The sequence below is a fragment of the Octodon degus genome, unplaced genomic scaffold (genome assembly GCF_000260255.1).
Source record: "Octodon degus isolate 3935 unplaced genomic scaffold, OctDeg1.0 scaffold00002, whole genome shotgun sequence".
Classification (NCBI taxonomy): Eukaryota; Metazoa; Chordata; class Mammalia; order Rodentia; family Octodontidae; genus Octodon; species Octodon degus.
Window position 1 is genome coordinate 6,016,280 of NW_004524578.1, and position 27,691 is coordinate 6,043,970.

At 52.0% G+C, this 27,691-nt stretch overlaps 1 protein-coding gene across 2 annotated transcripts; it reads right to left on the reverse strand.

Moving 5' to 3' along the window:
• Nucleotides 1-875: 875 nt before the first annotated feature.
• On the reverse strand, nt 876-27,449 carry Synm (synemin). Of its 2 annotated transcripts, XM_004623261.2 has the most exons (5): nt 26,545-27,446; nt 19,952-20,076; nt 9,307-9,377; nt 4,505-6,942; nt 876-3,610 (listed from the first exon to the last, which is right to left on the reverse strand). In XM_004623261.2, the coding sequence occupies exons 1-5, from the start codon at nt 27,340-27,342 to the stop codon at nt 3,290-3,292; spliced, it is 3,753 nt and encodes a 1,250-aa protein (XP_004623318.1). In that variant the 5' UTR covers nt 27,343-27,446; the 3' UTR covers nt 876-3,289. The 2 variants fall into 2 exon arrangements, with proteins under 2 accessions (XP_004623318.1, XP_004623317.1); XM_004623260.2 differs by having other exon boundaries at nt 876-6,942; nt 26,545-27,449.
• Nucleotides 27,450-27,691: the final 242 nt, after the last annotated feature.

Genomic DNA, 27,691 nt, shown 5'->3' on the forward strand with positions numbered 1-27,691 from the left:
AAGAAGCATTATTTTCATCTGTTACTTGTTCCTTTCCGTACTTCTTGGAGTAAGGTTACCTTGGGTTCACAGAAACTGAATGCATTTGAAAATGTATTCACCAGAAAGGCTGAATTAGGAATGTCTCACCAAATGTGTCGCATGGGTTAAATTTAACTTCTATAAGAAAGGAAGCATACAGCTTTGCGTTTTAATTTGTGTTGGTAGACACCTGTTTGCTGAGTACATACAGGTAAATCTATTTAGTTATCATTTGTTATAAACTTCCATAATTCTTTCCAATGCCTAAGAAACAATCATAGGGCTGGGGAGATAGCTCAGAGGCATGAGCACCACCCTGGCAAGTGCAAGGTCCTAAGTTTGATCGCAGGTACTGCAAAAAAAAAAAAAAAAAAAAAAAAAAAAAAAAAAAAAAAAAAAAAAAAAAAAAAAAAAAGAAAGAAAGAAAAGAAAAAGAAACAATCATAATTAACCTTCTGTCTGTGCTTAACATGACCAACCAGCTGGCATTTCCCAGGATGGTCCTGGTCGTAGCACTGAAGATCCTGTCTTTGGGGATCCACTCTTACCTTGGGTACATGGGGTGCTTGGTCATCCACTGCTGGGCCAGGCTGCGGTGACAGCATGTTTGTCCAGGCTATCCTTGATTACGAGCCAGCTGATCTGATGCTGTGTCTACCCTGCTTTCTAATTCTGTACCGATGATCCAAGCTCTGATTCGCGGGCAGTCTAGGGGAGCTGCAACCTTCATATTTTTCCCAGTAATTCTGTCCTATTGTAAAAACTTACCCCAAAACTCACATTTGCTTTAATTAGAGTTTAAAAGAGACCACACCAACACTGACTGGAAAAATTCACTCTCTTTAGGAACAATGTAGGGTTTTTTTTTCCTCAGATTTTTATTTCCATACATTCTATAGAGTACCATTTGCCTTCTAGGGACCAGGAAGTTAGCAAAATCAACTTCTTAGGTGACTCGGTTTTACACAGCCCTCTTAAACATGCCAGTACAAAGAGTGGAAAGTTGAAACATTCATTGAATAATTGTCCAAGCACAATACTGATTTCTCTTGTGTCCAGAGTGACTGGTTTCATTGAGTAAGAGCTTGGGGTGACCTAAGGTGCCACAGTGGTGAAAGTGGGCCCTGCTTGGGGTGACCCAGAGACTCAGTAACTGAGGACAGTGCATCAGTCCTCGGGCAGACACAGCAGGCAGAACCTTTCCTTGCAGATGTATGTTCCAACGTAGAGACGAAAATTAAAATCAAAAGATGTTTATTGTCCCAAATAAATGGAGGTGGGTCATGATAGTAATAACCCGTTCACATCAGCATCTGTTCCCAAGGTCAGGGGCTAGGACATTGACGTCAGCTAGGCCCACTTAAGGTCTTAGCATCCAAGCGTCCTCAGCCAAATCCTAATGGGTCACTTAGACAAATGCTGTTGCCTATCACCACGAAGCTAAGGCACATCTTTGACTGTGTGTGAAATAAGCCCTGGCACAGCAGTCACCAGTCTAAGCGCCTGATGATCACTAGTTTGTCTGGTAGATGGATAACAAAGGTTAATGTTTCAACCTGTGATTCATAGCAACTTCCTTTCTATACCGATTCACAGTGTCTTTAGAAGCATATCACTTAAAAGCTGTACTGTATTTCTACCCCATTTATCAACTAAGAAAACTCATTCTCCCTGACCTGTTGGCAGTAGCTATTCCTGGGTCCCAGGAGCCCTGACGCACACCCTGACACACACCCTGACAGAGGGTGAGGGAAGATCGTCCCCCGCTGCTCCCCACCACCATCAGAACCTCTGTGAAAGTGGCATCTCTTGGATACTTCTTCTTCTTCTTCTTCTTCAGTACACTACAGTTGGGTCTAAAGTGCCAAAGGAAGCAGGGTTTAGACAGGCTCACGTGAAAGCATCTATTCTGGCCTACGCGAATGCGGTGGCTGCTAGGATGCTACTCTTATGTGATGCTATACCTTTCAAGATGGGAACTTGAAAAACAATGCCCATGTGTAAAATAAAGCAAATCCAAACAAGGTCACCCTGATGCTTAAATTCAGTGGTGTACATCCGCTCTCTGGGGCAGCGAGAGTAGAGCTTCTGACATTCCCAGGGCTGGGTTGCAAGAGAAGCACCAGCTCTGTCCCCAGAACACCTTCCTCTGTCTAACACAGGCTGTGCTTCCCTGCACCCAACACCCCACTGCCGTAGTCTCTGTTGAAAGTGCAAAGGCTCCCGTGAGGTCATTGCTTGCATATTCCCCCTCCGAGCTCTGAGGACCTCTGATCTCAAGTGGTTGGTGGAGCCCAGCTCCTCTGGGTTTCCTGCCGCGACCAACCTGCTGCTTCAGCCGCAGTCTGAGTTCAGCACGTTCTTTGTTGTCTGTAGGATCTGGTCCCCACCAGGGAAGCTGGACATCCTGCTGCTAAGGGCGAAGGCGTAGAAGAGCTCGGGGACAGGGGCTCTGATGGGAGCTCGCTGCTCCAGAGCTCAGATGATAACAAAGCAAGACACTTGGGCTGAGCGCTACCTCTTGACCTAGTGCCACTCAAACGGCCCTGTAAGCAATTCCTGACCCTCACTCCCCTTGCCCATGGGCGCAGAGCAGGACACGTGTGCAGACGCAGCAGCATGCTGACCTGAGACCCTCTCCACCACAAAGAAAAGAAGAGCTCACATTCTTTTGAAGTTCTACACACAGAGAGCAAGTCATAGAAGCACGGCAAGTAATTTCACTCTCTAACAAGGAATTTTTTCCTAAAGATGAAATCATGTAGTGATTTTTTTTTTAAACATAGTCTTGAAACAACTTTGGAAAGAGAAAAATGCATTTTTCTCTTATAATATTAGTTTGTTATTTCATATTAGCACATGCACGCAAAATCTATTCTTCAATATATGATCCTGATTAATGTTTAAGCATCTGGCTGCCTGTAAGTAATCATGGTTTCAAACGGATGCAAGCCAAGTTTGTGATCAGGTGCAAACTGGGAGAAATCGTGGCCACCAATGGAGAGAAAACTTCAGGAAAAGGAACTTTTTAAGGCTAAAAGTGTCTTTGTAAAAGTCCCAACTCAAAGGCAGAACTCCCAGGCCTTTAAAGGCATGAATTAACCCAACACCTTTACAGATTCAAGTATATGAACATTGCCTGGAGTTCTCTAATGAAAGTAAAAATGGGGCAGCTTTGGGACGAGCTTCCCCTCCTCTACATAAGAAGGCCTCAGTGTGTTAGTGCTTACCAGACAGTGTGGCACTTCAGACAAAATGTGTCTGCTTATCAAAACCAGTGCCCGTCACTCTCTTCCTCCTCACTGTCTAGATAAAGGAGAGCCACTTTCTTTTCATCTGAAACCACTGACCTTTGGTCTACCATTCTCTGCAGCTGCACCGTCTTATCAAACCCAGCTTGCTCCGTGCCCTCCTCCTGGGTGGTCTGCCCCCTATGCCCAGCGGAGGCCTGGGAGCTCACGCCAGCTGCCCGGTCCCTCCTGCTGTCAGTGTCTCTCCAGGCGCCATGGTCAGACACACTGTGAGCTTCCACTTCCGCCCCTGCCTCCCGTGTCCAGGTGGGAGTGGCCTTTCTGCTACTCACGTCCATCTGAAAGGTAAAGGAAGTTTCTTTGGGCCCCGAGGAAGGGCGTCCTGGGGTTCTGCTGTGGTCAGCTCGCTCATCTAGCTCAGGGGGGTCCTCTGAACCAGCAAGTACAAAGGTTTTGGTTATGGGTCCGTGGATGACAATGTGTTCTGAGGTTTTGGTCTCCAGAGGCCCTAGCTGAATGTGCCTGAAGGTTCTGCTAGTGCCTGATGTCACTTCTGCTGCTGTCATGGCCCCTACACTGTGCTCCTGAGGTAACTCAGAAACTGTCTCTTGGAATGTGCTCTTTTCAGTCATGAGGATTTTCCTACCTGAAGTGTAACTACGAGTGGCCTGGGTCACATCTGTTAAGCCATCATTGCCCACGGTGCCTTCGGAGCTGCTGAGCACCACGGATTGGGAAACCACGTGCTCAGCAGCTCGATGCCCCCCAAGCCTGGCATCCACAGGCTCCGGTAGCTCTGCAGAGTGTTCAAACTCTCCTCGGATGTCTACTCTGTCTGTGGTGGGCACTATGAACTGGATTTGTTCCCTGAACCCTTCTTTTGGGCTTAACTGGAGGTGGCTTACAGCAACCTGGGTACCCACCCGCTCTTCAGTTGCAAAAGAATCACCAGCCCTCACTGCCCCAGAAACAGGACCCTGAAAACTAATTTCCCTTTCAGCATGAAACTGCTTGGCACCGAATGTGCTGTGCGTCCCCCCAGGTCTGTCTGTGTCCGTGGACAGCTCTGCCGGGCTGGGCTCTTCTGTACTCCCTGCCTCCTGCCAGGCAGGGCCTGGGCTTTGAAAGATGATGCTGGTGGACACTTGGCTCTGATGGGGGCCTGTGGTAAAGTGCATCTCAGACTTGCTGGTCCCCGGCACGCTGGCTGCCTGACTGTGGTCCTCACTTACCTCCAGCATCTCCGCAGGGGCTCCTCCATGGGAGACTTGCTCAGTCCTCCAGATTTCAGTGGGCTCCAGCCTAATGTGCCTCACAGAGGAGCTCACCTCCTCTAGCACGTGTGACTGCAGCGTGCCACGTGGGCTGCTGATCTCCACTGTGGCTGGCACTGGGACCTGGGCCGTGGGCTGTGTTGGGCTGTGAGAGGCCTGGCCAGCATCTTGGCTCTCCCCAGCAGAGCTGTACAGTTCCCTTGTGGCCCAGCGCTTGAAGCGAAGGCCACCAGTGGGTACCTCCTCTCTATCTTCCCTGTCCGGACTCCCAGGCCCTTGGCCACACTTCTTGCTCAGGCTCTCTCGTACCACTGATTCTACTGCTTTCTCTATTTTATCCGCCTCATCTCTGCTTAGCTCCTCCAGGTCTAACTGGTCAGCATCCACAGTCTGGGAGAGGTTGACCTCCGCGACTAGGGTCACAGAACTGCTGTCAGGGGTCTGGAGTTTCTTCACGTCAACCGAGACGCTCCCTGGCTCGTGCCGGCCCTCTCTGGTCAGGGTGGACAGCTCTTCCTTCATGCGCTCCGGGAGGGTTTCCTCCAGCTTCCCTATGACCTCCACCAGCTGCTTTCGGGGCTCCTTGGTGCCCCTGATGGAGGAGTGGAATTCATGTGGTATTTTGATTTCTTTTTCAATGACCGTGGGCTCCGCATGAAATTCACCACTAGCTTCCTCCTTCCAATGGGCAGAACCCACGTCAGCCCCCAGGGAGTGTGCTGGAACATCTACATCCTGCACGTCCTTCTCTCCCGCCTCACTGTCCCTATTTCTCCTTCTCCAAGCCCCCTGCACAATTTCATCTTGCCAGGAGTACCTGATGGTGGACTCTTCCTCAATGTGGATCTGCCCATACACCGAGCCTTCGCCCTCTCTGTCATGCTCACCCGAGTGCTCGTCTGGGGTCGACACAAAGTAACTCTGCTCTCCCTCTGTGTCACCTGCCTCCGTCACTTCTTCCACGTGAGTGATGTTCTCCCAGGGCTGCCTGGTCCTCTGATGCTGATCAACTGAGAAGGTGACACGGGTGTCTCCGTCCCCTTCCTCTTCCTCAACAAGCCCCCTGGAGCCTGGAGACAAATCGTCAACCTCCTCCACCTGGAAGGGAGTAGAGACCTCCTCTGTCCTCCTGCCCCCCACATAGCTCATGGGCTCTTCCACAATCTCCACATTGACGACCTTTGCCCGCCCCTCTCTTCCTTTCAGACCGAGGTTAATTATGTCTCCTATCATCTGTTCTGTGGACTTCCCTTTCAGGCCCACCTCCTTGACATCCTTGCTTAAGAGGTAGTCCAGCCTGGCTTCATCAGAAACATCGATGTCTTCAGTCAGTTTCGATTCCACCACTATCTCTGTCTTGGTTGCCCTCTCACCTGGAAGCTCTTTCCTGTCCATGTAAGTGACTTTTGTATCTGGGAGAGAGGTGACAGGTGCCTCCCCCTCGGGAGACTGGGTAAGCTGCTGAAGGATACTGGTCACAATGTTTTCTGCTATGGTTTCCGTTGTGGTGTCACTGTGCAGCACACCAGCAGTGTCACTGGTGTCCAGCCTGAACCTGGTCTCCTTTGTTACTGCTTTGCTGCTCTTCCTGTCTCCAGTGTGCTTCTCTCCAGGTGTCAGTCTGTCTTGCAGGGACATCTCGGATCTGCTGCCCTGGGCTACTTCTAGGCTAATGGGTATCTCCCTTGCTTTCACACTCTTCTCCATTGGCGAGTCCTGCCCTTTGGCCCACTCCTTCATTTTCTGGCTTTCTTTCTTTCTTGTTTCTTTATCCATCTTTGTTAATTCTTCCCATCTTAAGTTTCTTTCCTCTGAGGCTTTCTCTTTTGAATCAAACATTTTCTCTTCTGGCTTCATTTTGATGGTTTTCGATCTCGTTCTCTCTTGCTCCCTTGTGGCTTTCACTTCTGTTTTCTTTCCCAAAACGACGGTCCTCTCATCTGACCTGGTGCTCTCCGGAGCATCTGTTGTCACCTTGCCCCAGCGATCTTGGCGTGACTCTTGGGTGACAGTGGAACCTTTGGTTAAGTACACGGAGGCATCCCTTGTACCTTCAGTTTTTGGTCTTTCAGGGAATGTTCTCACTTGAGTATTGGTATTTCTTACAAGGCTTCGAGTTGGAGAGAAAGTTCGGATATTGGTTTGACTGTTGACAGTTTTCTCATAAATGTCTTCCTGCCGGGCAGTGGCCGAGGCAGAAGATCCCACGGCCAGGAAGCCTCTTCCGGCAGCACTTCCAACAGATGTGCCTTTCTGAGACCCAAGCTGCCCATTAGGGTACACAGCTGAGCGGAGGTTCGAACCCGCCAGAGATGCTTTCTGCTTCGGAAACCGATTTTTTTCATTTTTTCTCTGCAACACTGAGTCAGTGTAGCGGTAGTATGTGTTTCTGAAATCTGTAGAAATTGAACAAATAAATGGTTAAGAAGACAGACAGGCATCATTCCTCTTTTGTTTTCTAACATGGTGTAAGCGCTATTTTAAGTAAATTGCATGGCCTCAGAATTAATTCTATTACCACAGGAAGGTCCTTACAAACAAAATATTTTCAGTCCTCAAATTAGCTTTATGATAGCTCTGGAAATCCTGTCACAATAACATATAGTGCTCCACATATTTCTGCCTAGTACTTTTCCCCAGCTACTGATTTTAAAATAGTCATGCATTTTAGCAGAAATGTCAGAGGTCTGATGTTAAAGAGTAGGATATGAGCCAGAGAAGTCAGAGGTTCTGGTGTTGGTGGCTGAAATTTCACAATATTATGATATTTCAGAATCATTAATTTCTACTTTGTTGAAATAAGTTTATTTTACTTATTTCAGCAGAGAAGAGCTCTGTAATTACAAAGCATATAATTATTGAACAGCAAATAGCATACCTCTCCTCTGTTTAACGTGACTTTATTTCACTGGTTTCTATGGTAGGCTAGCAGGTATTGAAGAATTTAGGATTTTAAAGCTGTCCTCTCTTCTACTTTGGCATTTGATAACTCACTTGGAAAGGTGCTGGAGCAGACAGGTCGTCAGCACTGCCATCTGTCTTAATCCCATAATCCTGGAACTGAGAGGTGTCCTCAGGGTGTCTGGCTACAGAGTGCTACTCTCAGGGTGCCCAACCCCACGGTGCTCATGGGAGTGGCTGACAGGAGTTAGAACAGGCCGGAAGCTCCAGCTACCCTGCAAGCGCCCCCTAGTGTTTGCCCAGCCCCCATCAGGCTGAGCAGGGACGGAGCTCTCTGCTTGGTCTCGCACCTGACATCCAAGGTCAGGAGCCACCTTCAGATCCCAGGACCCAGGAAGAAACCGCAGGCCGAGGTCTTGTCCACAAAGACTCCTCTTGTTAACTCAACATACTGATCTTAAACTAAGAATGTTCCGAAGTTGACCCCCATCCAGTGGTGGAGCCCTGTGTTCCTGAATTAAGGCTCCACAAGAAACATGGAAGCTCCCAGGCTGGCTCTAGATCTCTCATCCTGTTGTCAGGAGGCCAGCATTACTTTAGACTCGGTTACAAAAGACGTAAGTGCACCAAGGAGTGCCAGTCTAGGAACTATCAGTAATATGTAGGAACTTATCTGTGGGTCTATTTAACAAGTAGTTCTGTGTAGGACATAGAACCAGCTGGGAGCACATGCCAGGCATGCTAGCGCACACCTAGAATCTCAGCACTTGGGAGGCTGAGGCAGGAGGATGGTTGGGAGTTCAAGATTAGTTTGCACAATACAGTGAGGCTCTGTCACAAAGCCATAGCTATCAGCACAGGGCTCACATTGCGTTCGGTATCATAAGTGATCTAGAGATGATTTAAAGCATACAGGAGGACGCGTGCAGGTTCTCTGAAAATACTGTACCTTTTTGTGCCAGGGCCTTATGCACCCTCAGATTTTAGCACTCAAGCAAGCAGAGTGAGTGCTAGAACCAATCTCCCCAGTACAGAGGGGCAGCTGCACAGTGAACACATTTTGTATGTAGCTTACCTCTGTCACTGCTGAGCCAGAATTTCTCTAAAACTTTATAGGGCTTGCAAGTTTGTTTGTTTGTTTGTTTGTTTGTTTGTTTGTTTGTTTGTTTTTGCAGAACCGGGATTGAACTCAGGCCCTTGCACTTGCCAGGGAAGTGCTTATTCTACTGAGCTATCTCCCTGGCCCCACAAGTTTTCTTTTTTTAAAGTCATCCTAGAAGTGACTCAGGTCCTTCTGATGGACACCAAGTTCTTTTCTGTCAGCCGCATGGCTACAGGAAAGATGGCCCTGCCCTCAAGCTTTGGCCTGAGCTCACACAGTCCTCCAGACACTGACACATCTTCCTAAACCCCTAAGGTGCTGGGCACCATACACTTTCCTCTCCTCTATCCATGGGTAGCAGCTCCAGGGTGAGGACTGCCCTGTGCCCAGGTTACAACCTGAGCTGCCTGATTTGCAAAAGAAAAGGATGTCCCTTTCTAGGGTGTGACAGTCAAGTCCACGTCCTTACCTCTCACTCCACCAGTCCCACACTGAGAAGAGTCTCAAAATAATCGTTAGGGGAGCAGATACGTTTTTTAAGGACCTTCCCCACCTATTCTTATATAATGAGCCATTGAAATTATATCCCACCAAATAAAATCTTTCTGATACTTAAAAGACAGATGAACTATTGTCACTTGAAAACCCACAGCTAAGGTCTACCCTTCTGTATAGGCAATGCTTTCTCTCCCTGTGGAATGACTGGTTTAGATGGACAGTATTTTAAAGTTAAGTCATGAGTTATTCTTACATTTACCTTGTGGCCTGTTTTCAATGTCCTCAACCCAGATCAAGATCTCTGGATTACTTTCACCTTCCAATAGGGCCCTGTGAAAAGAATTTTTCAAAATAATTCATTAAGCAATGAAAGAGCCAGCAGTGGTGAGTAAAAATGGTCGAGGTGTGATCTATGTATGCACCAGGTCCCAAGATGATTGTAATTATGATACTTCACAAAAGTATAGCACCAATTAAAAAAACAAAAGAAATTGAAGAGAGGGGTGCCTCTCATAAAAAGCACTGGGTAGCACCTGTTTGATGTGTCAGGCCTTGTGCCCACTGAGGGGTGAGGAGCCCACCTGCCAGCCCACACGGAGCCAGGCAGGCCTGTGCGGCTCTGCTTCCTGCCATCCCTGGCACCAGGGCAGCGCCTGCTGCCACCTGGGAGCCAGTCAGCCAGTTTCAGCTGAATGAAGAGATCCAGTGGCCAGGGCTCTGGAAGCGCTCGGGGGCCAGGGCCTCTGGAAAGCCTTCCCCACCGAGGACCAGGTGGACAAGCACTGAGCAGTACTGGAGCGATGGGCACAAGAAGGAACCCCAGGGCCTGGCTTCTCTGGGCAACGGGAAGGGACCCAGGCCATACTGGGAGCCCAGTGTCCTAGAACATGGGCAAGCGCTGCCGCTGTCCCTGGAGTCACAGGTCTGAGACAGCCCACAGAGTGGCTGAGAGGGGAACAAGGAGTAACACTCCTCATGGGTAAGGGGGACGGGCTGCCCCTGTGGTTCTCAAGCTGGGTTCTACACGGACATCTTGGAGAGGCGTGAAAAGGAGACAATCGAGAGGTGAGGGTAGACCCTCAGGCCCCAAGAGCCTCAGACCACCCAGAGAGCTATCTTGGCTCTTTCGATAAGATGGTGAAAAGCACCCAACCAGGCGATTCCTAAACTCTGGAATTGGTCTGTGTTACTGCGCACCCCACTGCTTCAGGCCCTTGCCCTGCACAGGGGGTGGACCCTAGCCCCCTCCACTGCCGCTCTGGGTACCCCTCAGGCTGCTGGTAGCTTTGGCTGCAACAGTTGTTTGGGTGCTGCAGCAACGCTGTGAAGTCACTGACCCCAGTTCCCAGACATACTCTGCGTGTGGCAGAGGGCAAGCAGAACCACAGCCCCCTTGGAAACACTGTCACAGTGCTGTGCGCCTGGCAGGAAAACAGAGTGGGGAGCCCAGCTCCAGGCAGGCATTTGGCTCACTCAAGCTGCACCAAGACTTTTTCCACTGGGCTGCGGTAATCCCCACCAACGCAAGAACCCAATCCTGAGGACAGCAAGAACTCAAAGGAGGCAGGAGGGATTCCCAAGGGGCACACAGCTGGCCTTGCCAAGGACGTAGGCAGCGGGGGCTAGGCCCTGCCCTGCCTCTCAGGAGGGAGGCCTGGAAACAGGACACGAGCCACTAACTCACTCGTCCCACACCCTCATGACCAGGCAGTGTAGGTTTCAGGAACACAAACAGCTTCCATCACCAAGGAAACCCTGAGGTCTGTACAATCAGGAGCCTTCACGGTAAGAGCCTGGGATGACTGCAGCAGCAGCAGCAGCAGCGGCCAGTCCTAAGCTAAGGCAGCCTGGGGGTGGGGGTGGGGGCCCAGTTCTACTTCTGATCCTGCTCGGGTGCCACAGGGCCTCCACCCCAGACCATGCCAGGACCTACCGTGGCTGTGGGCTTCAGGTCAGGAGAATAGCAAGGCAGGTCACCCTGCAGCAATGGGTCTTCCCCAGCCCTCGTGGGATGGTGGTTCTCTTATTCTGGGGGTGGGGGCGGGGATCCAAAGCATCATCAAGCTTTTGCTGAGCTCAGGATGAGCACAGGGCCACAATGTTCAGCCTGGGCACTGGCCCAGGAAGGGGGACACAATGCACAGGCAGCCATGACACCTCCCTCAGCTGGCGGGCCCTTCCTGGCCCTGGTAAAGCTGCAGCTCAGCCTCTCCTGTCCACTCCCTCGTGTGGCCTGGCTGCGCACAGTGCAGGGCCTGTGCCCTAGGGGCGAGAGGCTGGACTGCAGAGCCACTTCACCAAGGGGCCGCACTCACCAGGAAGAGTGAGCTGCAGGACCAGGCCGCTGGGGCTCTGATACCTCCCCCGCCCCACAGTCTGGCTCCTGCAGAGCTCAGGGAGGGCGAAGTTTACACAGTGTCAGGAAGCACACAACCCGCAGGTGGACCTTCCAAACTACATGCACGAAAGCAGGGTCAACAAAGCCCTCCCAGGGCACCCCGATCAGGGGTCTCCTAAGAGTCCCTCATCTGTGGCCCGATCCGAGGCGATGGGACCTCCGTCACCTTCTCCAACCTCAGTGCCCAGCACACACTGTGAAGGTAGAGCTGGTGTCAGTCATGGAGCTCACGTATGTGCCTCAGGAGCAGGAAGGGTCTGGACCCCGCTGCTGTGGCCCCAGGACTGAGTGGCAAAGCGAGAGGCAAAATGCTGAGCTTCCCTCTAACGCTCTCCCTGGAGCGGTTTCAGGAACAGGTGCTACAACTTTAAGAAACTTGGGACCAGAGCATTCTCAGATGCTGCTATCAAACCTGGCTATTTTGAGAGCAGTGGAGGAAAACACTGCCTGGAGCTCTGGAGGCAGTGAGAGATGCCAACCCCCTGAATCACCGGCTATTAGTGAGCATTTCAGGCAGCTCCACAGGTTGCCAGCCCCTGCAGCAGGAAAATAAGCAAATGGTGGGAAAACCCCAGTCCCTGGTCTCATTAAGGGACCCGACACAGATCCATAGTGCAGAAACTGCCATGTGGCCTCTGGCCAGCTCCAGGCCCTAATGGGTCACCTGTGTTCTAACTGGCCTGGTGGAGGGCTGGCTGGCTGGCTGGCTGGCTGACTGGCTGGCTGACACAGTCCATCCTAATGGAATTTCAGGGCGTAGCTGCTGTTGTTCAGCACTGTGGGCACAAGGCCACCACACACAGTGCAGCCCCCATAGTGAGGACAGGAGCAGTGGGGAGGGAGGACGGGGAGGAGGGCTGGGCAGGGGAGTCCACAGATGCGCAGCTGGAGCTGCCCAAGGTGTGGGGCCTCAGGGTGCTGCCTCTAGGTGCAGGTGTGGAGCTGGGGGAGGAGGAAGAGGGGACTGGGGACCCCCAAAGCCAGAGGGAGGAGCCCCTTCCACTCCCTCACTGGGCCTAAGGGTCTGAGAGCTCCGCAGATGGACAGGGGATGCCTCTGGGGAAAAAAATATTGGAAGATGACCAGAGACAAAAGTTATGCTAAACAGAAAGAGGAAGCCCAGGAAGGGGTAACAGAGATGGTTCTGGAGGTAGCTTGCCCGGAATCAAATCGTACGCCTACAATGCCTTGGTTCTGTAAGCCTGGGCAGGCTGCTGACTCCCACTGAGACTCAGTTTCCCCATGTGTGGAATGGGGAGGACACACAGGTTTGTGGTGGTAATCCAGCGAACATGAGGAAGTTCTCAGCCCATAGCTGCTGAGGGGTGAGTACTCAGTCAGGGCCAGTCACCTACTGCCATCCTGTCTTCTTTTTTTTTTTTCTTTTTTTCTTTCTTTTTTTTCTTTTTTCTTTCTTTTTTTTTTTTTTTTGAGGAACCGGGGATTGAACTCAGGCCCTTGCGCTTGCCAGGGAAGCGCTTATTCCACTGAGCCATCTCCCCAGCCCGCCATCCTGTCTTCTGACCTTAGAGGAAATCAATTAGAGGAGATAAAGAGGGAAAGGGCTCAAGATTATTTAAACTTATAGATAATTGAATGTTAATTCATTAATCCAAAAATACTGGTTGATGGCCTCAATGACATCTTCTTAAAACTCCCAAGGTTTTTTTCATTCTAAATATTTCACCTAGTAACCAAGCTAAATCTCCATGTGGCCACATTTTTATGTCTTCTAAAAAGCAGGTTTTAACCTGGAAAAAGAAAAAAGAAGAAAGAAATACACTTCTCCAGGCCTCAAGAGACCTCTAAATGCCTTCCTTTCTGACACATGAAAGGGTCCGCACAGTCTAAAAAAATAATGGAGAAATATTAAAAAAATAAAGAGGAAATGCCAAAATGATGAAGTCAGGTCCGGCAGGAGTGATTCGTGGCGTCATCTGCAGTCCAAGTGGGCTAGAGACCGAGTGACAGTGTCCCGAGCGTGCGATCCCAGAGAGGAGAGTGCGCCTCACCTGCGCCAGCGCACAGGCTGTGCTTTGGACAGACGCCCTTGTCTCTACCTTCTCCTTTCAACAGGACTTTTGCCTGAAAGACCTCAAGCCATGCATCTCTGCGTTACATTTTCGTAGCTGGCTAGGCAAGGATTCTTTCAGGGTTTTCCTTTCAGGAAACTATGCTTCGCTTTCTTTTCTGTGAAATTCGAATAATCTTTCTATCGTTCACCTCCCAACTTATAAAATAAAAGGCCTCTTTTCTGAACTCTGTCCAAGGCTGCATTAGTCAGCAACCCAACCAGAGGTCTGGGCGGGGCCTCTCCCCTTGAGTTTTGCAACTTTCACATTTAGTTTACTCCTGAGCTCACTGCTGCCTCGGTTTTTAAGTCTGAGATTGCTTCCCATCATATTTTCTAACAGCTTACTGTTGATGATAGCTTTGTACTTTGGGGTTGGGGGGAAGGTAGGGAGCCATTTATTTTGTAACTGCTTCTGTCAGCTCTCAGTCTTGAGCCCCTGACCCAGACCCTCCTGGCCGCAGGGAGCAGGCTCAGGACACTGCAGGCTCTGGCCTCGTCCAGGTCTCTGCCGTCTTTACATCATCGCCTGATCCGTGCCCTGCAGGATCTGTCCTGGGTGGTCCAGGCTGCAGGAGTGTGCGCTGCGCCGCATGCTTCCCACGCAGTCCTGCCCAGAAACCTCCCAGATCCTCACGCTCCCTGCCGTCCCCTTGCCACCAGCTCTGCTCAGCCCAGCATGGCCACTTCATCCGGTCCCCATCCCTGGCGCTCCAGTGGCTGGAATGAACTCCCCAGGATTTGATTCCAGGCAGACACACAGACCCCTTCGCCTTCACACCCTGCCTGCCCGCCTGCCTGCAGCTGCCTCCCCTCCGAAGGTGCTAACACGGGGCTAGCTAGCCCTGCCTGCCTGCCACATGAGCCCCTGGAGTCTGCCTGCTCCCTAGCCCTCTGCTCAGTACCCGCCCCACTGTCCTCCCTGCGCTCGTTTTCTTAGCTGCTTGTGCCCACCTGGGGCTCCGCCCTGCCTCTCTCCACCAGTCCAGGTCCTGACTCCTCGACCCAGCCACCTTCAGGGCCCAGCTGAAACCTCCTCTCTGAAGAGCTCCATCCTATCCAAACACCTTCATCTGACCCTGCGAGCGGGCAGTGAATCATCTTCACTATGTCTTTGAAAGGTGTCATTTTAACATCCTGTCCCTCTCTCTCTTTTTTTCTTTTGTATTGGGAATTGGATGTAAGCCTTTTGCACTGAGCTACATCCTCAGCCCTTTTTATTTTTTACTTTCAGGCAAGGTCTTACAAAGTTTCCCAGGCTGGAATCCAACTTCCAATCTGCCTGCCTGTACCCTCCCAGAAAGATGGGATTCCAGGTGTGCGCTGTGGTGCCTGCCTGCCTTTTTATTTAAACACAGGGTGCCTCTCTTCTCGCCTCCTCTTGCCTCCCCTTTCTCTGTTAACCGCACCCCCCCCCACACACACACAGCACCCTTCTGGACACTGACCAGCCTCCCTACCTGCCCTCTTGAAAGCTTCCCAGATTCCCCGAAGCCCTGCGACCTCCAGAAACCCGGCATGCCTTTTAGGACCTCCCACCTTCTCCGGCTCAGATTCAGGCCACCTTCCCTACAACTTATGTCGCTGAACACCAAGGCCCCTCTGTGGTCCCCTGAGCCATCATGGCATCTGACCCACCAAATGTCTCTGCAACAAGCTGAGGGCACATGCCCACCTCATGAGACACTGAGGCTCCAGGAGATGGTCTTGTCCACCTAGTGCCCACAATCTTCCAGTAAAAACCAGCTTCTCAGGGACACCGCTTGCCTGGCACTGCCCCAAATGCCATGCTGGCGCAGTCCTCTCACCCAGGCTGATCTGTGCTGGGAAAGTCCTTAGCGTGGGGCTGTTTCCTGGCTTCTCCTCCTACCAGAACCAAGGCCTGTCTCTTCCAGGACGGCCTCCCAGCATGCTTCATGGGCCTCCACTGGAGTCAGCACACCAGCATCCTAGAACTCCGGGCACAGCTGGCGGCTCTTCTCTACCTTGTGTGCACAGGGTTTGTGGCCTGAAGCTCAAATCTCAGGCTCTCTTTTGACCAGCTGTGTGACCCTTTAGGTAACAGTTTCCTGGAGCCTGGGTTTCATGCCTCTTTGATAGAGTTTTAAGGACTTGAAATACTGCCTACAAAGTGCTTAGGACAGGACGAGTGCTAAACGAAAGACAGCTGGTGTTACTTGTCATCTACGGGCATTTCTAGGATGCTAACAGGGATGGACAGGCAGATGATCAAGGGACAAAGCAAGCTTAGTGATGCACTCCCTGGAGAGGCCAGGAACAGGTACAGGAGTGTTTGTGATCCTTCCAGATCTTCTCCACCCGGCTGTTGCTGCTAGAGCTCTGTGTGTGGCGAGCCCCAGGCCAGTGGTGCTCTGTGCTGGAGACTCCTGCAAACCTCCTAAGGGGCGCTTGCACTAGAGCTAGAGCTCCCCAAACCCCCAAATCTAATCAGAATCTCTCGAGCTGGGCCCAGGGCTTGGTGCCTTTTTAGGGTCCCCAGGCACAGCCACACCACACCCTGCAACCAGTATCTCTCCTCCGGGCTGACGGTGTAATCAACACGCTGCAGGAAAAGCCTCATGACTGTGGACTAGGTGACAAGTACCTGAGTCCCACAGGACTGGGCCACTGGTGACAGGCAGATGGCAGCAAGCACAGCCTCAGCAGCCTGCAGGCATGCTGAGCCTCTTCCCCCAGGCAGCCACCGCCCAAGCCCGGCAGCAAGGCTGCTGCTAATCTCCACCTGCAGTGCGGAAGGCAAAGGCGGGGACCAAGCTATCTGTGCCCTGGCACCGGAAGGTCTCACTGTCATGGTCACCCTGGCACCGGAAGGCCTCACTGTCACGGTCACCTGCCAGGCAGGACGCCTGTATCTTCCCTACCACAAATGGGCTGACGAAGCTTGATAAAAACCTCCAGTCTTGAACTCAGGAGTTTGTGTGGGTTCCATTCTTTTATAATTTCCTTATTCAATTATATATTCGTTTATAAATTGCAAGTCTATGTTTGGAAGTCATAAATATGCAACCCTGTTATTTTATGATTTCCTGTTTTTCTTTCACTATGAAGCTTCCAGGAAGAGGCGGATATCCTAGCTGGGAAGGACTCGGGGCCCTTGAGAGCCGGCCTTGCTCAGCGATACCCTGTAGTAAAGTGTCCAGAAAGCTTCCAGGAGCCCCAGCGGGCCGCTTTCCCACCAGATGTCTGATCAGCTGTAGCCAAAGCTGTGTGGGGAGGGGGACAACGGCCACCTGAGGGGCACCTGGGAAAAGCAACACTAGGTCACCATGTGAGCCTCGCTAGCCTCAGCTTCAGCCACTGCCAGCCCCTCTGCCCCAGGGGGCTGTGACCGTCCCACTGCCTTCTGTCAAGCAGGGCTGGGAGGAACGTAGCTCTCTCAAAATGGTGGATCAAAATTTGTAACAATATAGTGGACAGTTCCAAGAAAGAGTACAGTTCATGAGGTTAAAAGCAGTAATACAAACGAGAGCTTCAACACTCATCCTCAGATTCTGAGCAACAGCACAGACTCTAGGAAAGAATGACACTGAGGCAACAAGGGCTGACCTCAGGCCTCTCTGCGGTGAGAAAATTAAACAAGCGGGGATTGGCTGATACAAAGGAGGAGCTCTACTCCGCTGTGCTTTGCCTCTGATGTCCACTGCGTCTCCCAGATTAAAGCAGAGCGTGGGGCGTGGGGAGGCCAGCTGCAGTTCTCACATGGGGTGGGAGCAGCATCCTAGGTGCCTTCCAGGGTTCCACGCTCTCCCCACATGAGCTCAGAAGGCAGAAAGGGGTTCAGTGAAACTGATCACGCACCCCTGAAAAGCACCGACAGCTCCAAGCCCACAGGAGAAGCCCACGCCAGTCCGTAAGTGGGGCAGAGAAAGGCCAGCAAAAGACGAGCAACAAGCCCTGTTCCTGCTGACAGAAAGGCCGCTGACAGCAAGCAAACCCTGCTTGCAGCTGATGCCCTTGAGGAAGCTAAGTGGGGAGGGCTGCCAACACCCTACCAGAGAGCCGGGCCCCGGACCCCAGGCCCCGGACCCCCAGGCCAGCTGCCCACCCATGGACTCTCTGGCTTTTGGGGACCCAGAACTGCAGAGAGGACAAGGCAAGGAAGAGGCTGGGAGTTCCAGCGAGACAAAGCCCAAGATGAAAGTGTTCTGGCTGCAACCCAGGGAACTACTTAAAAAAGGAAATGGGAAAACCTAACCAGCTCTGTAACTCCCACCTCTGCCACCAAGAGTTACCTAACACGGGCACAGAAGCAGTTCCTGGGCCTGCCTGGCATCAGACCTAGCACAGTGCCTGCTGTCGGCCACCTGCCACGCCAGTTCCAGTCCACGTGACACAGAGAGACTGACCGTATTGACTCTGGGGCATTTCATCCCCCTGTCCAGGCTGGGGCACAGGGCCAGAGAGCTGGGCCCAGGGATCATGTAAGAACTGTTGGGGGAGGAGGCCACCTCCTCCACCTGGGCTCCAGGCTGAGCAATCAAGCCTAGAGCTGCCTAGGGCCCAACCTTTCATGAGTGAGAAGAGCCCAGAAGAACAAGCATAGGGGAGGCATGGGCAGGTCCCTATCGACTTCATCTGGCACTAGACCACCAGATCTGTAACTCAGGGCTTTTTCAATTATATGAATAATAAATTCCTTTTTGAACTTGAGCCAGTCTGGGAAGTGTATGTCACTTATGCTGAAAAAAATTCTGACGTATGCTTTCTTTCCCCCTGATAATGTCTGTTTGGATGCATTCCTTATTAGCAAAGTTTTATCACCTTATACAGCATGTATCTGAAGATGGAACCAACCAGTGTGGAACTCTTCCTGAGATTCCCAAGTGTGCAAGAGAAGGACCCTGGAGAAGACAGCAAGCTGGTACCTTTTCTCTCCACTCTGAGTCTTGAGCCTTGGTCCCTGCGGCAGAACCCAGCCACAACACAGCTCTTCATGTGAGGAATCAAGGCTTAGCTCCCAGACCACCCCTCAACTCAGCTGAGATCTTCCGAGGGCTGCTGTCTCTGGGAAAATCTGGCCCTCTAGCAGCCTCCGTGGGCACAGACTAGGGGCTGCCTGATAGCTAGGTCCCTCTTCACAGATGCAAACAAGGGCCAGGGTGCAGGCCAGGCTGGCACAAATCTTCCAGAGAGCAAACACTGAGGCAGGCCCAGGGCTGCAGTGTGGACCACAAGCGTATACCTCCAGATACCCTGTTTTTTCATGGGCATCAAAACAACCCAGACCACTCTGATAATTTGGGAGCAAAGAATCATGACCGAAGCCTACAGAGGCAGCCTGCAAGGTGTGATGAACCAGGCCTGGGCCTTGTCCTTGCTCTGCTTCCTACAAGAGTCCGCTTCTGATCCTCTACAGGCTTAACTGGGTCATCCATCAAGGATGGTACCACTGAAACATGGCATTAACAACTATGCCTTCTGTTCTTCTGCCAGGAGAGTTGCCAAAGCCCATTCACACCTGCAATCAATTTGTACTTATCACCATCCTGAGAGTGAGGCAGGCATCGTGCCTGTTTTACGTGGTTTGGTACAGGTCTGGGTCAGGCCCGGCTGGCTCTCACTCCCACCAGCCTGTAGCCTGCTTACAGGCCTCTCTCTCATCTGTCCAGGTGGTGCAGGGGCCCACTTCAGAGTGAACCAGAGTAGAGGCCAGCTAGTGATCACTTGGCCCCAGCAAGCAGCATTCGCTCCCTAATGTTGAGTTTTGTCATCATGCTTGCAAGATGAAATCTGGGCCCTTGGTAGTAGCAGCCTTGTTAAGCGTGAAAGTTGTCAGGAAGTGAGGGCCACCCCCTCAGCCAAAGACCAGTGACCAACTGGGGGCAGGAAGGGGCCACCTCAAAGGAAAAGCAGTTCTGCTTGGGATCCCTGCACCCTGTGCCTGCTCAGCACACAATCTCTTTGGGTGTTCTGTGACCTTTTCTTCTGGACTGATAGGTTGGATTCAGGTCAACCTCTTGAAAAACAAAGCCGGATGCCCAAGAGTTCTATGCTAATCTCATGGCACGTGTGCACTTTTTCAAAGCCAAACCCATGTGGAAAGGGACGGACGGACGGGGCATGAGGGCCCTGAGACTTGAAGCAACGGCACAACAGGCAGATGGACCGGGGCTTCTGGGTCTGAATCCTGGCCCTCCACCTTCCAGCTCCGTAGCTTTTCTAATTTTGTTCCTCTGTAAACCGTGTATCTCATCCACCTCACTGACAAGTGCCCAGCAACATAAGCAAGAGTGCATGCTCAGCTGTCACCTGTCCAGTGATCCAAGCACCCCTGATCCTTTCCCTTGGGCCCAGGACTCCTGGCTCGTGCATGCCAAAGGCCACTCTGCTTGTCCCAAAGCCACCAGGCTGCTCCAAGGCTACAGTGCATTTCCACCACTGGTGTCCTCCAGGGAGACAGCGCGGCGTCCTTACCTGTAGGTCGCCACCTCCAGGCTGAGGCCGGCCTTGGCCTGCACCAGCTCCTGAAAATCCCGCAGCCGCTCAGCCAAGGCCAGTGTGAGAGCTTCCTTCTCATCCTCCAGGCAGGCGACCAGCCTCTAGAGAGAACAGAAGCACGGTGAGATCCGAAGACCTGAACTTTAGGGGCCGAGCAGAAGGAGCCAATCCTGCAGGCCATGAAAGAGATGAAAACCTCCAGGCTCATCAACCACGTGATCATTCGCGACAATGTTCTCAAAGACTGTATCTCTCCCGTTGCGGAGATATTTTTGTTGTACGTGGAAGGTTTGGACAGGCCCATTGCTTCCCTGGACTTTGTAGTAATAGTGAGTGCTACGGAGTTTGCTCAAATCAGCTCTACAGTATAGATATTGGTCCAGATAAGGAAATGCAGTGCATCAACTGATCAACAAGATGCTACTGAAAAAAGCCGTGAGTACAATCCAGGGAATTTTATAATACTTAACAGAAGTCAGGGGCTGGGAGATAGCTCAGTGGCATAAGCACCTGCCTGGTGGTAAGCACAAGGTCCTGGGCTTGAGCCCCAGCACCAAAAATAAAGGACAGAAGTCATTGAGAATTGAACTAAAATTGCTCCCAAAGTCAAGAGTTCCCCAGGAATAAGCAAGTAAATGGACACAGAATTCTTTGCTTCATCCAGAAAAGCTACTTTAAAATCATCTCGGCAGAAATCTATTCTGGGTACAAATGAAACAAATTCAAACTTGGACATAAAGCTTCACTTCCGGTCGTACTTGCGCAGCATGGCTCCTAAACACTCCCCACCACTTCTCTGCACCTCTCACCAGGTAGGCCCCTCCCCTCCCCTTCTCTTCCTGGCTAGAAGATGCCCCTGTACCCAGCTTCCAGACCAGCGGTCCCACTCGGCGTGCAGCCACCCAGCACACCCTTGGCAAACTGCATTTGAAATGAACCGACTGTGCTCCTGTAGCACTTTAAGCTGACAATACTTGCTAATTGATACGCATGCTGGCTTTATTTGTGCATTTTACAGGTTTGTGTTTCCTTTCTACTGGTTTATTAATCGCTCTGGGCAAGTTACCAAGGCCTGGCTCAGTTACTTTTCTCTCATTGGTGAGACAAAGTACTTGACCCCCAGCATTAAGGAAGGAAAGGTTTATTAGCTCATAGTGTGTGGAGACTTCAGTCCATTACCAGCTCGCTTCAAGGTAGGATGACATGACACAGGATAACCATTTAAGGCGGCAGAAGACAGCAAAAACAACAAGAGCAGAAAGGGGCGCGGGGAGCAAGGCTTTTTCCTTCCTGTATATTGTAAGCAGGCTACCACCCTTGGGTGGGTGTAGCACTCACATCATCTCCATGTCCTCTTGCACTGGCCGACAATATTTACAGAGTCAGTATCCCGGCCCCATGCTGAGTTACTCAGTTAAACTTCTGAACTTCTCAGGCGACACAGGAATCAACCATTACAACATCCTGGAAGGAAAACAGCCACCCTAGGACCTGTGCTCTCTACCCTAGGATGCAGAACTGCTGAGTCACTTAGTTAAGCTTATAGACTGTTCAAGTTGACACAAGGGATCAGCCATAATAGTCAAGTAGAAATTGAAACGCAGAAGTAAGTCCTTATATGTGTAGTTCTGGTGCCTCATAGGAAGTAGCAGTATCTTCAAATGCTATGAACTGAACCATGCCATGCTTACAGACATGTATCTCTGGAGAATTCAAAAACCGTAAGGCTATTCTCCTTGTTGCTGCAATCTGGCCACCAGAAGCACCTCGCAAGACCCTGAGGGGCCACACCAAAGCTGAGTGACCTTACCTGAAACCTCACCCTGGATTTATTACTTTAAAATGCAAAAGCACTATGCAAACCGTTCTGCTTTCTATAGCAGCTCCATTCCAAGCCAGTGATGTTAGGGTCTCTTTGTACCTCAAGGGTGCTAACGACAAAAAGCAAAGCCTACCTATTTTTAAGCAAAGCAGTTTAAGAACCACTGACAGCTATCCCAGAGTGGACATCTGTTAGCCTCCAAAGCTCGCACAAAGAGCAGATAAAGTATTTCCCCAAAGCAAGTCTGGATTTAAGTGAGAGATTCAGCTATGACTTTCACACATTCTATAATTGAATCTCGGTTTTCAAACCTTATGTTCCCTTGTTTTAAATTCAGGTAGAAATATATAGGAAATAATTTAGAATATAGAAAATTTGATCTAAGCAGTAAAAACTTGAAAATTTGTAACATTCTTCACAAATAAGTTCAAGTGTTGTTGAACAGCTTCATAAAAATAATGCACGAACCCAACTCTCCACCCAAAGGTAAAGACTTCCCAGTCATGCCCGAGGTAGGCAGTTTCTCTGTCCCCACCAGGGACACAAGAATAGCTCTGCACGCTGCAGAATAAGAGGAGGAAAACCAAGCTACCCTGAAGTTGCAGTAAGAATAGCTGCAAACACATTCCCTCATGACTCAACCCCTCCTAACTGTCAAAGGGAAAAGCTGTTGACCGGGAAGCGGGGACGTAGGAGCATAAGAAACCTATTGGCTCCTGACAGCCTCCACAGAACCTGTGACCAAGCCGGGTGGTCAAGGGAAGCCTCAGGCTTGGGCTCAGCTCCACCACAGGCTTTTCAGCCACGGGCCAGGTCAGAGCACTGGACACTAGACACAGGCTGCACATTCCAACCCAAGAGGAAACCTTTGTTGGGGCCAGGGAGATGACTCAGTGGAATAAGTGCTTCCCTGGCAAGCACCAGGGCCTGAGTTCAATCCCCAGTTATGAAAAAAAAATATATATATATATATAGATAGATAGATAGATAGATAAAGACTTTGTTCCTCGTGTTGCAAAAACTTGAGAAGGAGGTCACTTTTTTAAAGTCACTCTGCAGAGGACTTATGGGTAGCAGTATCTCTAGCAATGACAAAATCCAGCTCTGCACCAAGCAATGTGTATTGCTGCTAGTGTTAAAAAAATTTTTTTTTGACTTTATTTTAACCCACCCTGAACCTTTTTATCCACACAGACCAGACAGTAAGAGCTTTCTGATGTGTTAATCACTTAGAATTCTGAATGTTAAGGGTCAAAGAGACTTAAATACTCAGATGCCCTCATTTAGAAACAAGAACTAAATGCATCAGTAAGAAGCCTGAGCAGGGTGCCACCTGGGTGTGTACGGCTCTGCCCAGACAGTGCCCTAACTCCACATATAAATCTCACTGCCCTAGGTGAGCATTTCAGAGGCATCGCAGAGTGGGCATGTGGTAACTAAACTCTGACTCTGACCCAAACCCGCCCTTCTGCACCACCCGCTTCAGCCCAAAGCACCCAGGCTGCAAGTCCTGGGCTCACTTTGAGCCCCTCATGTCCCTGTCTCCAGTGCATCTGTAAGCAGACTCTCTCGGCTTCCCTTAAAGTCCCTGGCATCTCCCCTTGGCCCAGGCCTCCAGCATCTCTTGCCTTGATTATTCTGGGGGCCTCCTGACAAGTTCTCCTGTCCCCACTCTTGTCCAGCTGTCTACTGTCCACAGGGCAGTGACACACACCATGAAGAGCTCCCTCTCCCAGGACTCTCCCGTGGCTTCGTGTGGCACTCAGAGTCAAAGCCCAGGTCCTACAGCAGGCATTCTCCCCCTCGCTTCCTCTCCCAGCCATCCTGACTCCCAGGTTGTTCCCTGACACCACACACTGCTGCCTCCTGAAGACCTCTGACCTTCTCTGCTGCATTTTGTATTTTTCTCAGAACCAAGCTTGTACACTAAGTGCTCTATGTTAGCTGGATGAAGGACCTGAAGAGATATGGGCTGGGAGCTACTTTTGCCATCCCTGTTTCACGAGGGGAGACTGAGTCACAGGAGAGTTAGGGAACTTGACTTGCCCTTTGAGCAGCAGGGTCCCAATCCTGGCCAGGTAGGAAGGTTGCCACAGGGCTGGTCCTCCGCCCAAGGCTTATCCCAGTCCCCTTCCAATCTTTTTTTTTTGTTTTTCTTTTGATCACATTTTGAAGGCCTGAAAGCAGTTCACAGTTGGCCTCAGTAGCTAAGAGTTCACTTACACAAGAAAAACCTGTCTGCTGGGTGTGGCAGCATATCTCCCTGGAATGCCAAGATTCTGAGAGGCCGAGGCAGGAGGATTGCAAGTTCAATTTAAAAAGACTGCCTCAAAAGAGAGGGAGAGGGACATTGAAGAAACATCCTGAGGTTTTTAGACTGGTATCAATTACAAACATCTTGAGGGTTTTTCTCCCTACTGCTCTTTCCTCCAGACTGGCTGTGTTTCTCAGACTTCAGGGAACCTGGATCACATATAAAATGCTGGGAACTTGAATGCTCATGCGGTGAACACCTCTGGCAAAGGAGAGAAGGCGTGGGGCCATCTGGGAAGGACCATTTATGTCTGGAGCCTATGGCCGCACATGAGGACCCAGAGGCCAGGAGGTGCTGGTACCATGAGGTGCCATCTTCCTCCTGTGCCTACTGCGCCTGTTCCTGTCTCCAGGTTAGAGGTGGGGGGGGGACCCTATTAACCATGTAGGAAAAAGCAAGCAGGAAAGACTGCATTTAAAACTGTTCTGACAACAGCCAGCTAGCTGCAAGGAACTAAAAAAAGCATCATAGGGTTTTAAGACAATGAGGCACCGCTGGGCCGGTCCTTAGCAGCAGCAATTATCATTCTGCTAGGAATGCAAGAGTCTTGGCTAAATAAAGGTTTCTTTTAGAGAGAGCAGGCAGAGGAGAGGACACAGGCCCAGGGATGAGTTGCAGGAGCCCCAGAGCAGGGGGAGCCCTGATTTTGCCACCTTTAGTCTAGGCTCTCCTGCTACAGGGCAGGAACAGAGGGGAAGGCTTGGTGGCTGCAGCCATTACAGCTGACACAGAACACTGTATAAAGGCCGTTAGTGATAAAACATTTGTTGTGGGAAATTAAACTAGTTTTAGGGATCCTCTGTGTCTCCCCTGAACATCTATGGAATTCAAGGAAAAAAGAAGAGGCTAGGCTTAGATCATTGATACCCAACATAATTCTAGGCACTTTTCTGATTGGTATTGAATCTTGCAGAACGCAGTTTAAAATACGCTTGCTTTAGGCTAGTGAGGCAAAGCTCCAGGATATGGATAAGGTGGGGTAGGCAACACCCAAATAAAACAAGACCCCCACAAATTAGAGCTGGAAATACCCCATGTCCTCAACTACACTGTCCTTGCTCTCTACTTCTAGGGGAAAGGAGTGAATTCAAACAAGACAGGGTATCACTGGATGGGCAGCCAGCTGGGGGCCTAGTCCAGGTCAGATGGGACCTCGGGAGAGCCCATTCCCTGGGGGAAGAGCAGCTCAGCGGTTCTAAGTCTAGATCTAAAATGAGCCAAGTGAAGTATGAGATTAAGACAAAAACAAACAACAGCACACTCCACGAGCCACAGATAGAATTGCGGAAGCCCCCATCACTTTATGGTTTTTCCTGTAGCCTCCAGCTCCTGAACACTGAAATACCAGCACAGTGCTGTGGATCCAGAGAAAGCCGGTGCCGCTCTTGTGGTCATGTGCAGCCACCGGGCACATCCCCACAGCCTCTCCACAACACAACGCCTCCTGTCCCTTCACTTCTTTTAAAAATTGTACCAAAACGCTCTATCCTGAATCTTCAGCTTACAGCTGCAAAGTGTCTTAAAATCTTTCGGATATCCTGCCTGTACTGGTCTAAACTGCCATACTGGGAACAACCGATAGTATGATTTGGGACCATTTCCAATTCTGGCGGAGGCCAGGCAGGGCAGGGGCCAAACACCAGCACCCGACTGGGAGCTGGCACAGGTGTCCGCCTGTGGCTGTCAGCAAGGAGGAGGCCGCTTCTTTGAATAGGAACTGTTGATGTCAGCCTGAGCCTGTAATAACACCTGCCACCGGCCCTGCTCTCCCTCACTTTTTTACTGCCCAGGGATCTGACGTCAGCTCGCAATGTAAGCAAAATATCTGATTCTTTTCTGCGTTATGGCTGGTTCCCCGGGGTTGGGGTAGGAGCGAGCCCAAACAGCCAAGACCAGCTGCCTCCAGCTAGGAAATCATTCTGGCAAAATAAAACCCATTTTGGAAACCCGTTTAAAAGTGGGCACCTTCCATGTATAGATCTAAGATTTTCTTAAACCTCCCAACACCCAGAAGCACGCCGTCACTTCTGCAATTCTAACAGGTTTCTTGGTTGATGTTGGGTCTGTCTATAGAAGCAGGCAAACTGAAAGAAGCACCGGGCTAACAGGTGGCTTGTCAAGATCCAAAGTTAACCTAAGGCAGTGGCGGCGCTGGGCTAGCCGCTCATAGCTGTCTGTCCCTCGAGCTGAAAGGGCCTAATGGACCATGCTCTTCCCTGGCTGAAGAGACGCCTGGACCCCGTGGTCTGGCCACAAAGCAAAGGGGCTCTTGCCCCGGCTGGAATTCTAGGTCCTTCGGGATAAGCCTTGCGTGTCTTCGACGCCGCACCCCGGGTGAACTCGCCATGGGTCGGGGACATCGCCACCTCCCCACCCCCACCGTGGGCGGGGCGCTGGGCATAGCTGCGGGGAGGGCGCCGCTCCGGCACGGACCTGCCGCTCCTCGGCCTGCAGCCCGTGCTCCTGGTGCATCCGCCGCAGCTCATCCTCCAGGCGCGCGCGCAGCTGCTCCAGCTCCAGCGCCTGGCGCTCCAGCGCCTCGGCCTCCAGCGCGCATAGCCGCGCCTCCTCCTCTGCCTCGCGCCGGTTCTCCTGGCCCCGCAGCAGCGCCTCCTCCAGCTCGCGCACCTCGTCCTCGTACAGCTGCACAGTGTCCCGCCACGACTCGGCCACCAGCAGCGCGTAGCTGTCGTGCACCTCCTGCAGGCGCGGCGGGGGCGCGGCGGGGCGGGCGGCGCGGGCTCGGAAGTGCAAGCTCGGGGCGTGGGCGCGCGCGCGCAGCTCCCGCACCGCGTGCTCGTGGGCCGCGTGGAGGTCGTGGTGCTCAGCCTGCAGCTGGGACAGCAGCGCCTCGAGGGCGGCGCGCGCGCCCACTGCCTCCTGCAGCTCGCGCTGCTGCGCGCCCAGCTCGGCGTCCAGGCGGCCGCGAGCGTCGCGCTCCTCCGCGCACAGCCTCTGCAGCTCGCGCAGCTCCCGCCGCAGCGCGTCGCGCTCGCCCTCGGCCAGCGCCGTTTCCCAGCTCAGCGCGTCCAGCTGCGCCCGCAGGCCGCGCGCCTCCTCCGCCGAGCGCGCCTGGTCCTCGGCCCACAGGCGCCCCTGTCGCAGCTGCGCCTCCAGCTGCTGGTTCTCGCGCTCCAGCTCCCGCACCCGGCTGACGTAGTCATGGAGCCGGGCGTTGAGCTCCTGCAGTTCTGCCTTCTCGGACGCCGTCTGCAGCCGCCACAACAGCATCTTGAGCGCTCCCGCCTGTTCGCTGCCCTCCCGCCCGGATCTTGTCCCCTCCGCCGCCTGCCCGCTTCGCTTCGCCTCGCCTCGCCCCGCCGGCCCCGCAGTCGCCCCGGAGGCCCGCAGACTGGGCGGGCGCAGCGAAGTCGCTGCTCTTAGCGCACTGGGCGGGCGGCTCCGGGCGCTGGCCGCGGCCTCCAGCCAATCAGAGCGCGGCCCAGCTCGGCCTCGGTGGCCGTACAGCGCCCCCTGCCGGGATGACCGCTACGCCGCAAGGCTGCCCAGCCAGGCCGCCAGGTTGGTAGCTGCGGGTGGTGGCCTGCTGGCTGCGCAAAACTTCAATCGGGCTTTCAGG

What these genes read in the sequence shown, in the direction of transcription:
- Synm (XM_004623260.2), bottom strand. Translation starts at nt 27,342, where the DNA reads ATGCTGTTGTGGCGGCTGCAGACGGCGTCCGAGAAGGCAGAACTGCAG. An exon ending in CTGGAGGTGGCGACCTACAG is followed by an intron (nt 9,378 to 19,951) that starts GTAAGGACGCCG and finishes TTCTTTTCACAG; the next exon opens with GGCCCTATTGGAAGGTGAAA. An exon ending in CATTGAAAACAGGCCACAAG is followed by an intron (nt 6,943 to 9,306) that starts GTAAATGTAAGA and finishes CAATTTCTACAG; the next exon opens with ATTTCAGAAACACATACTAC.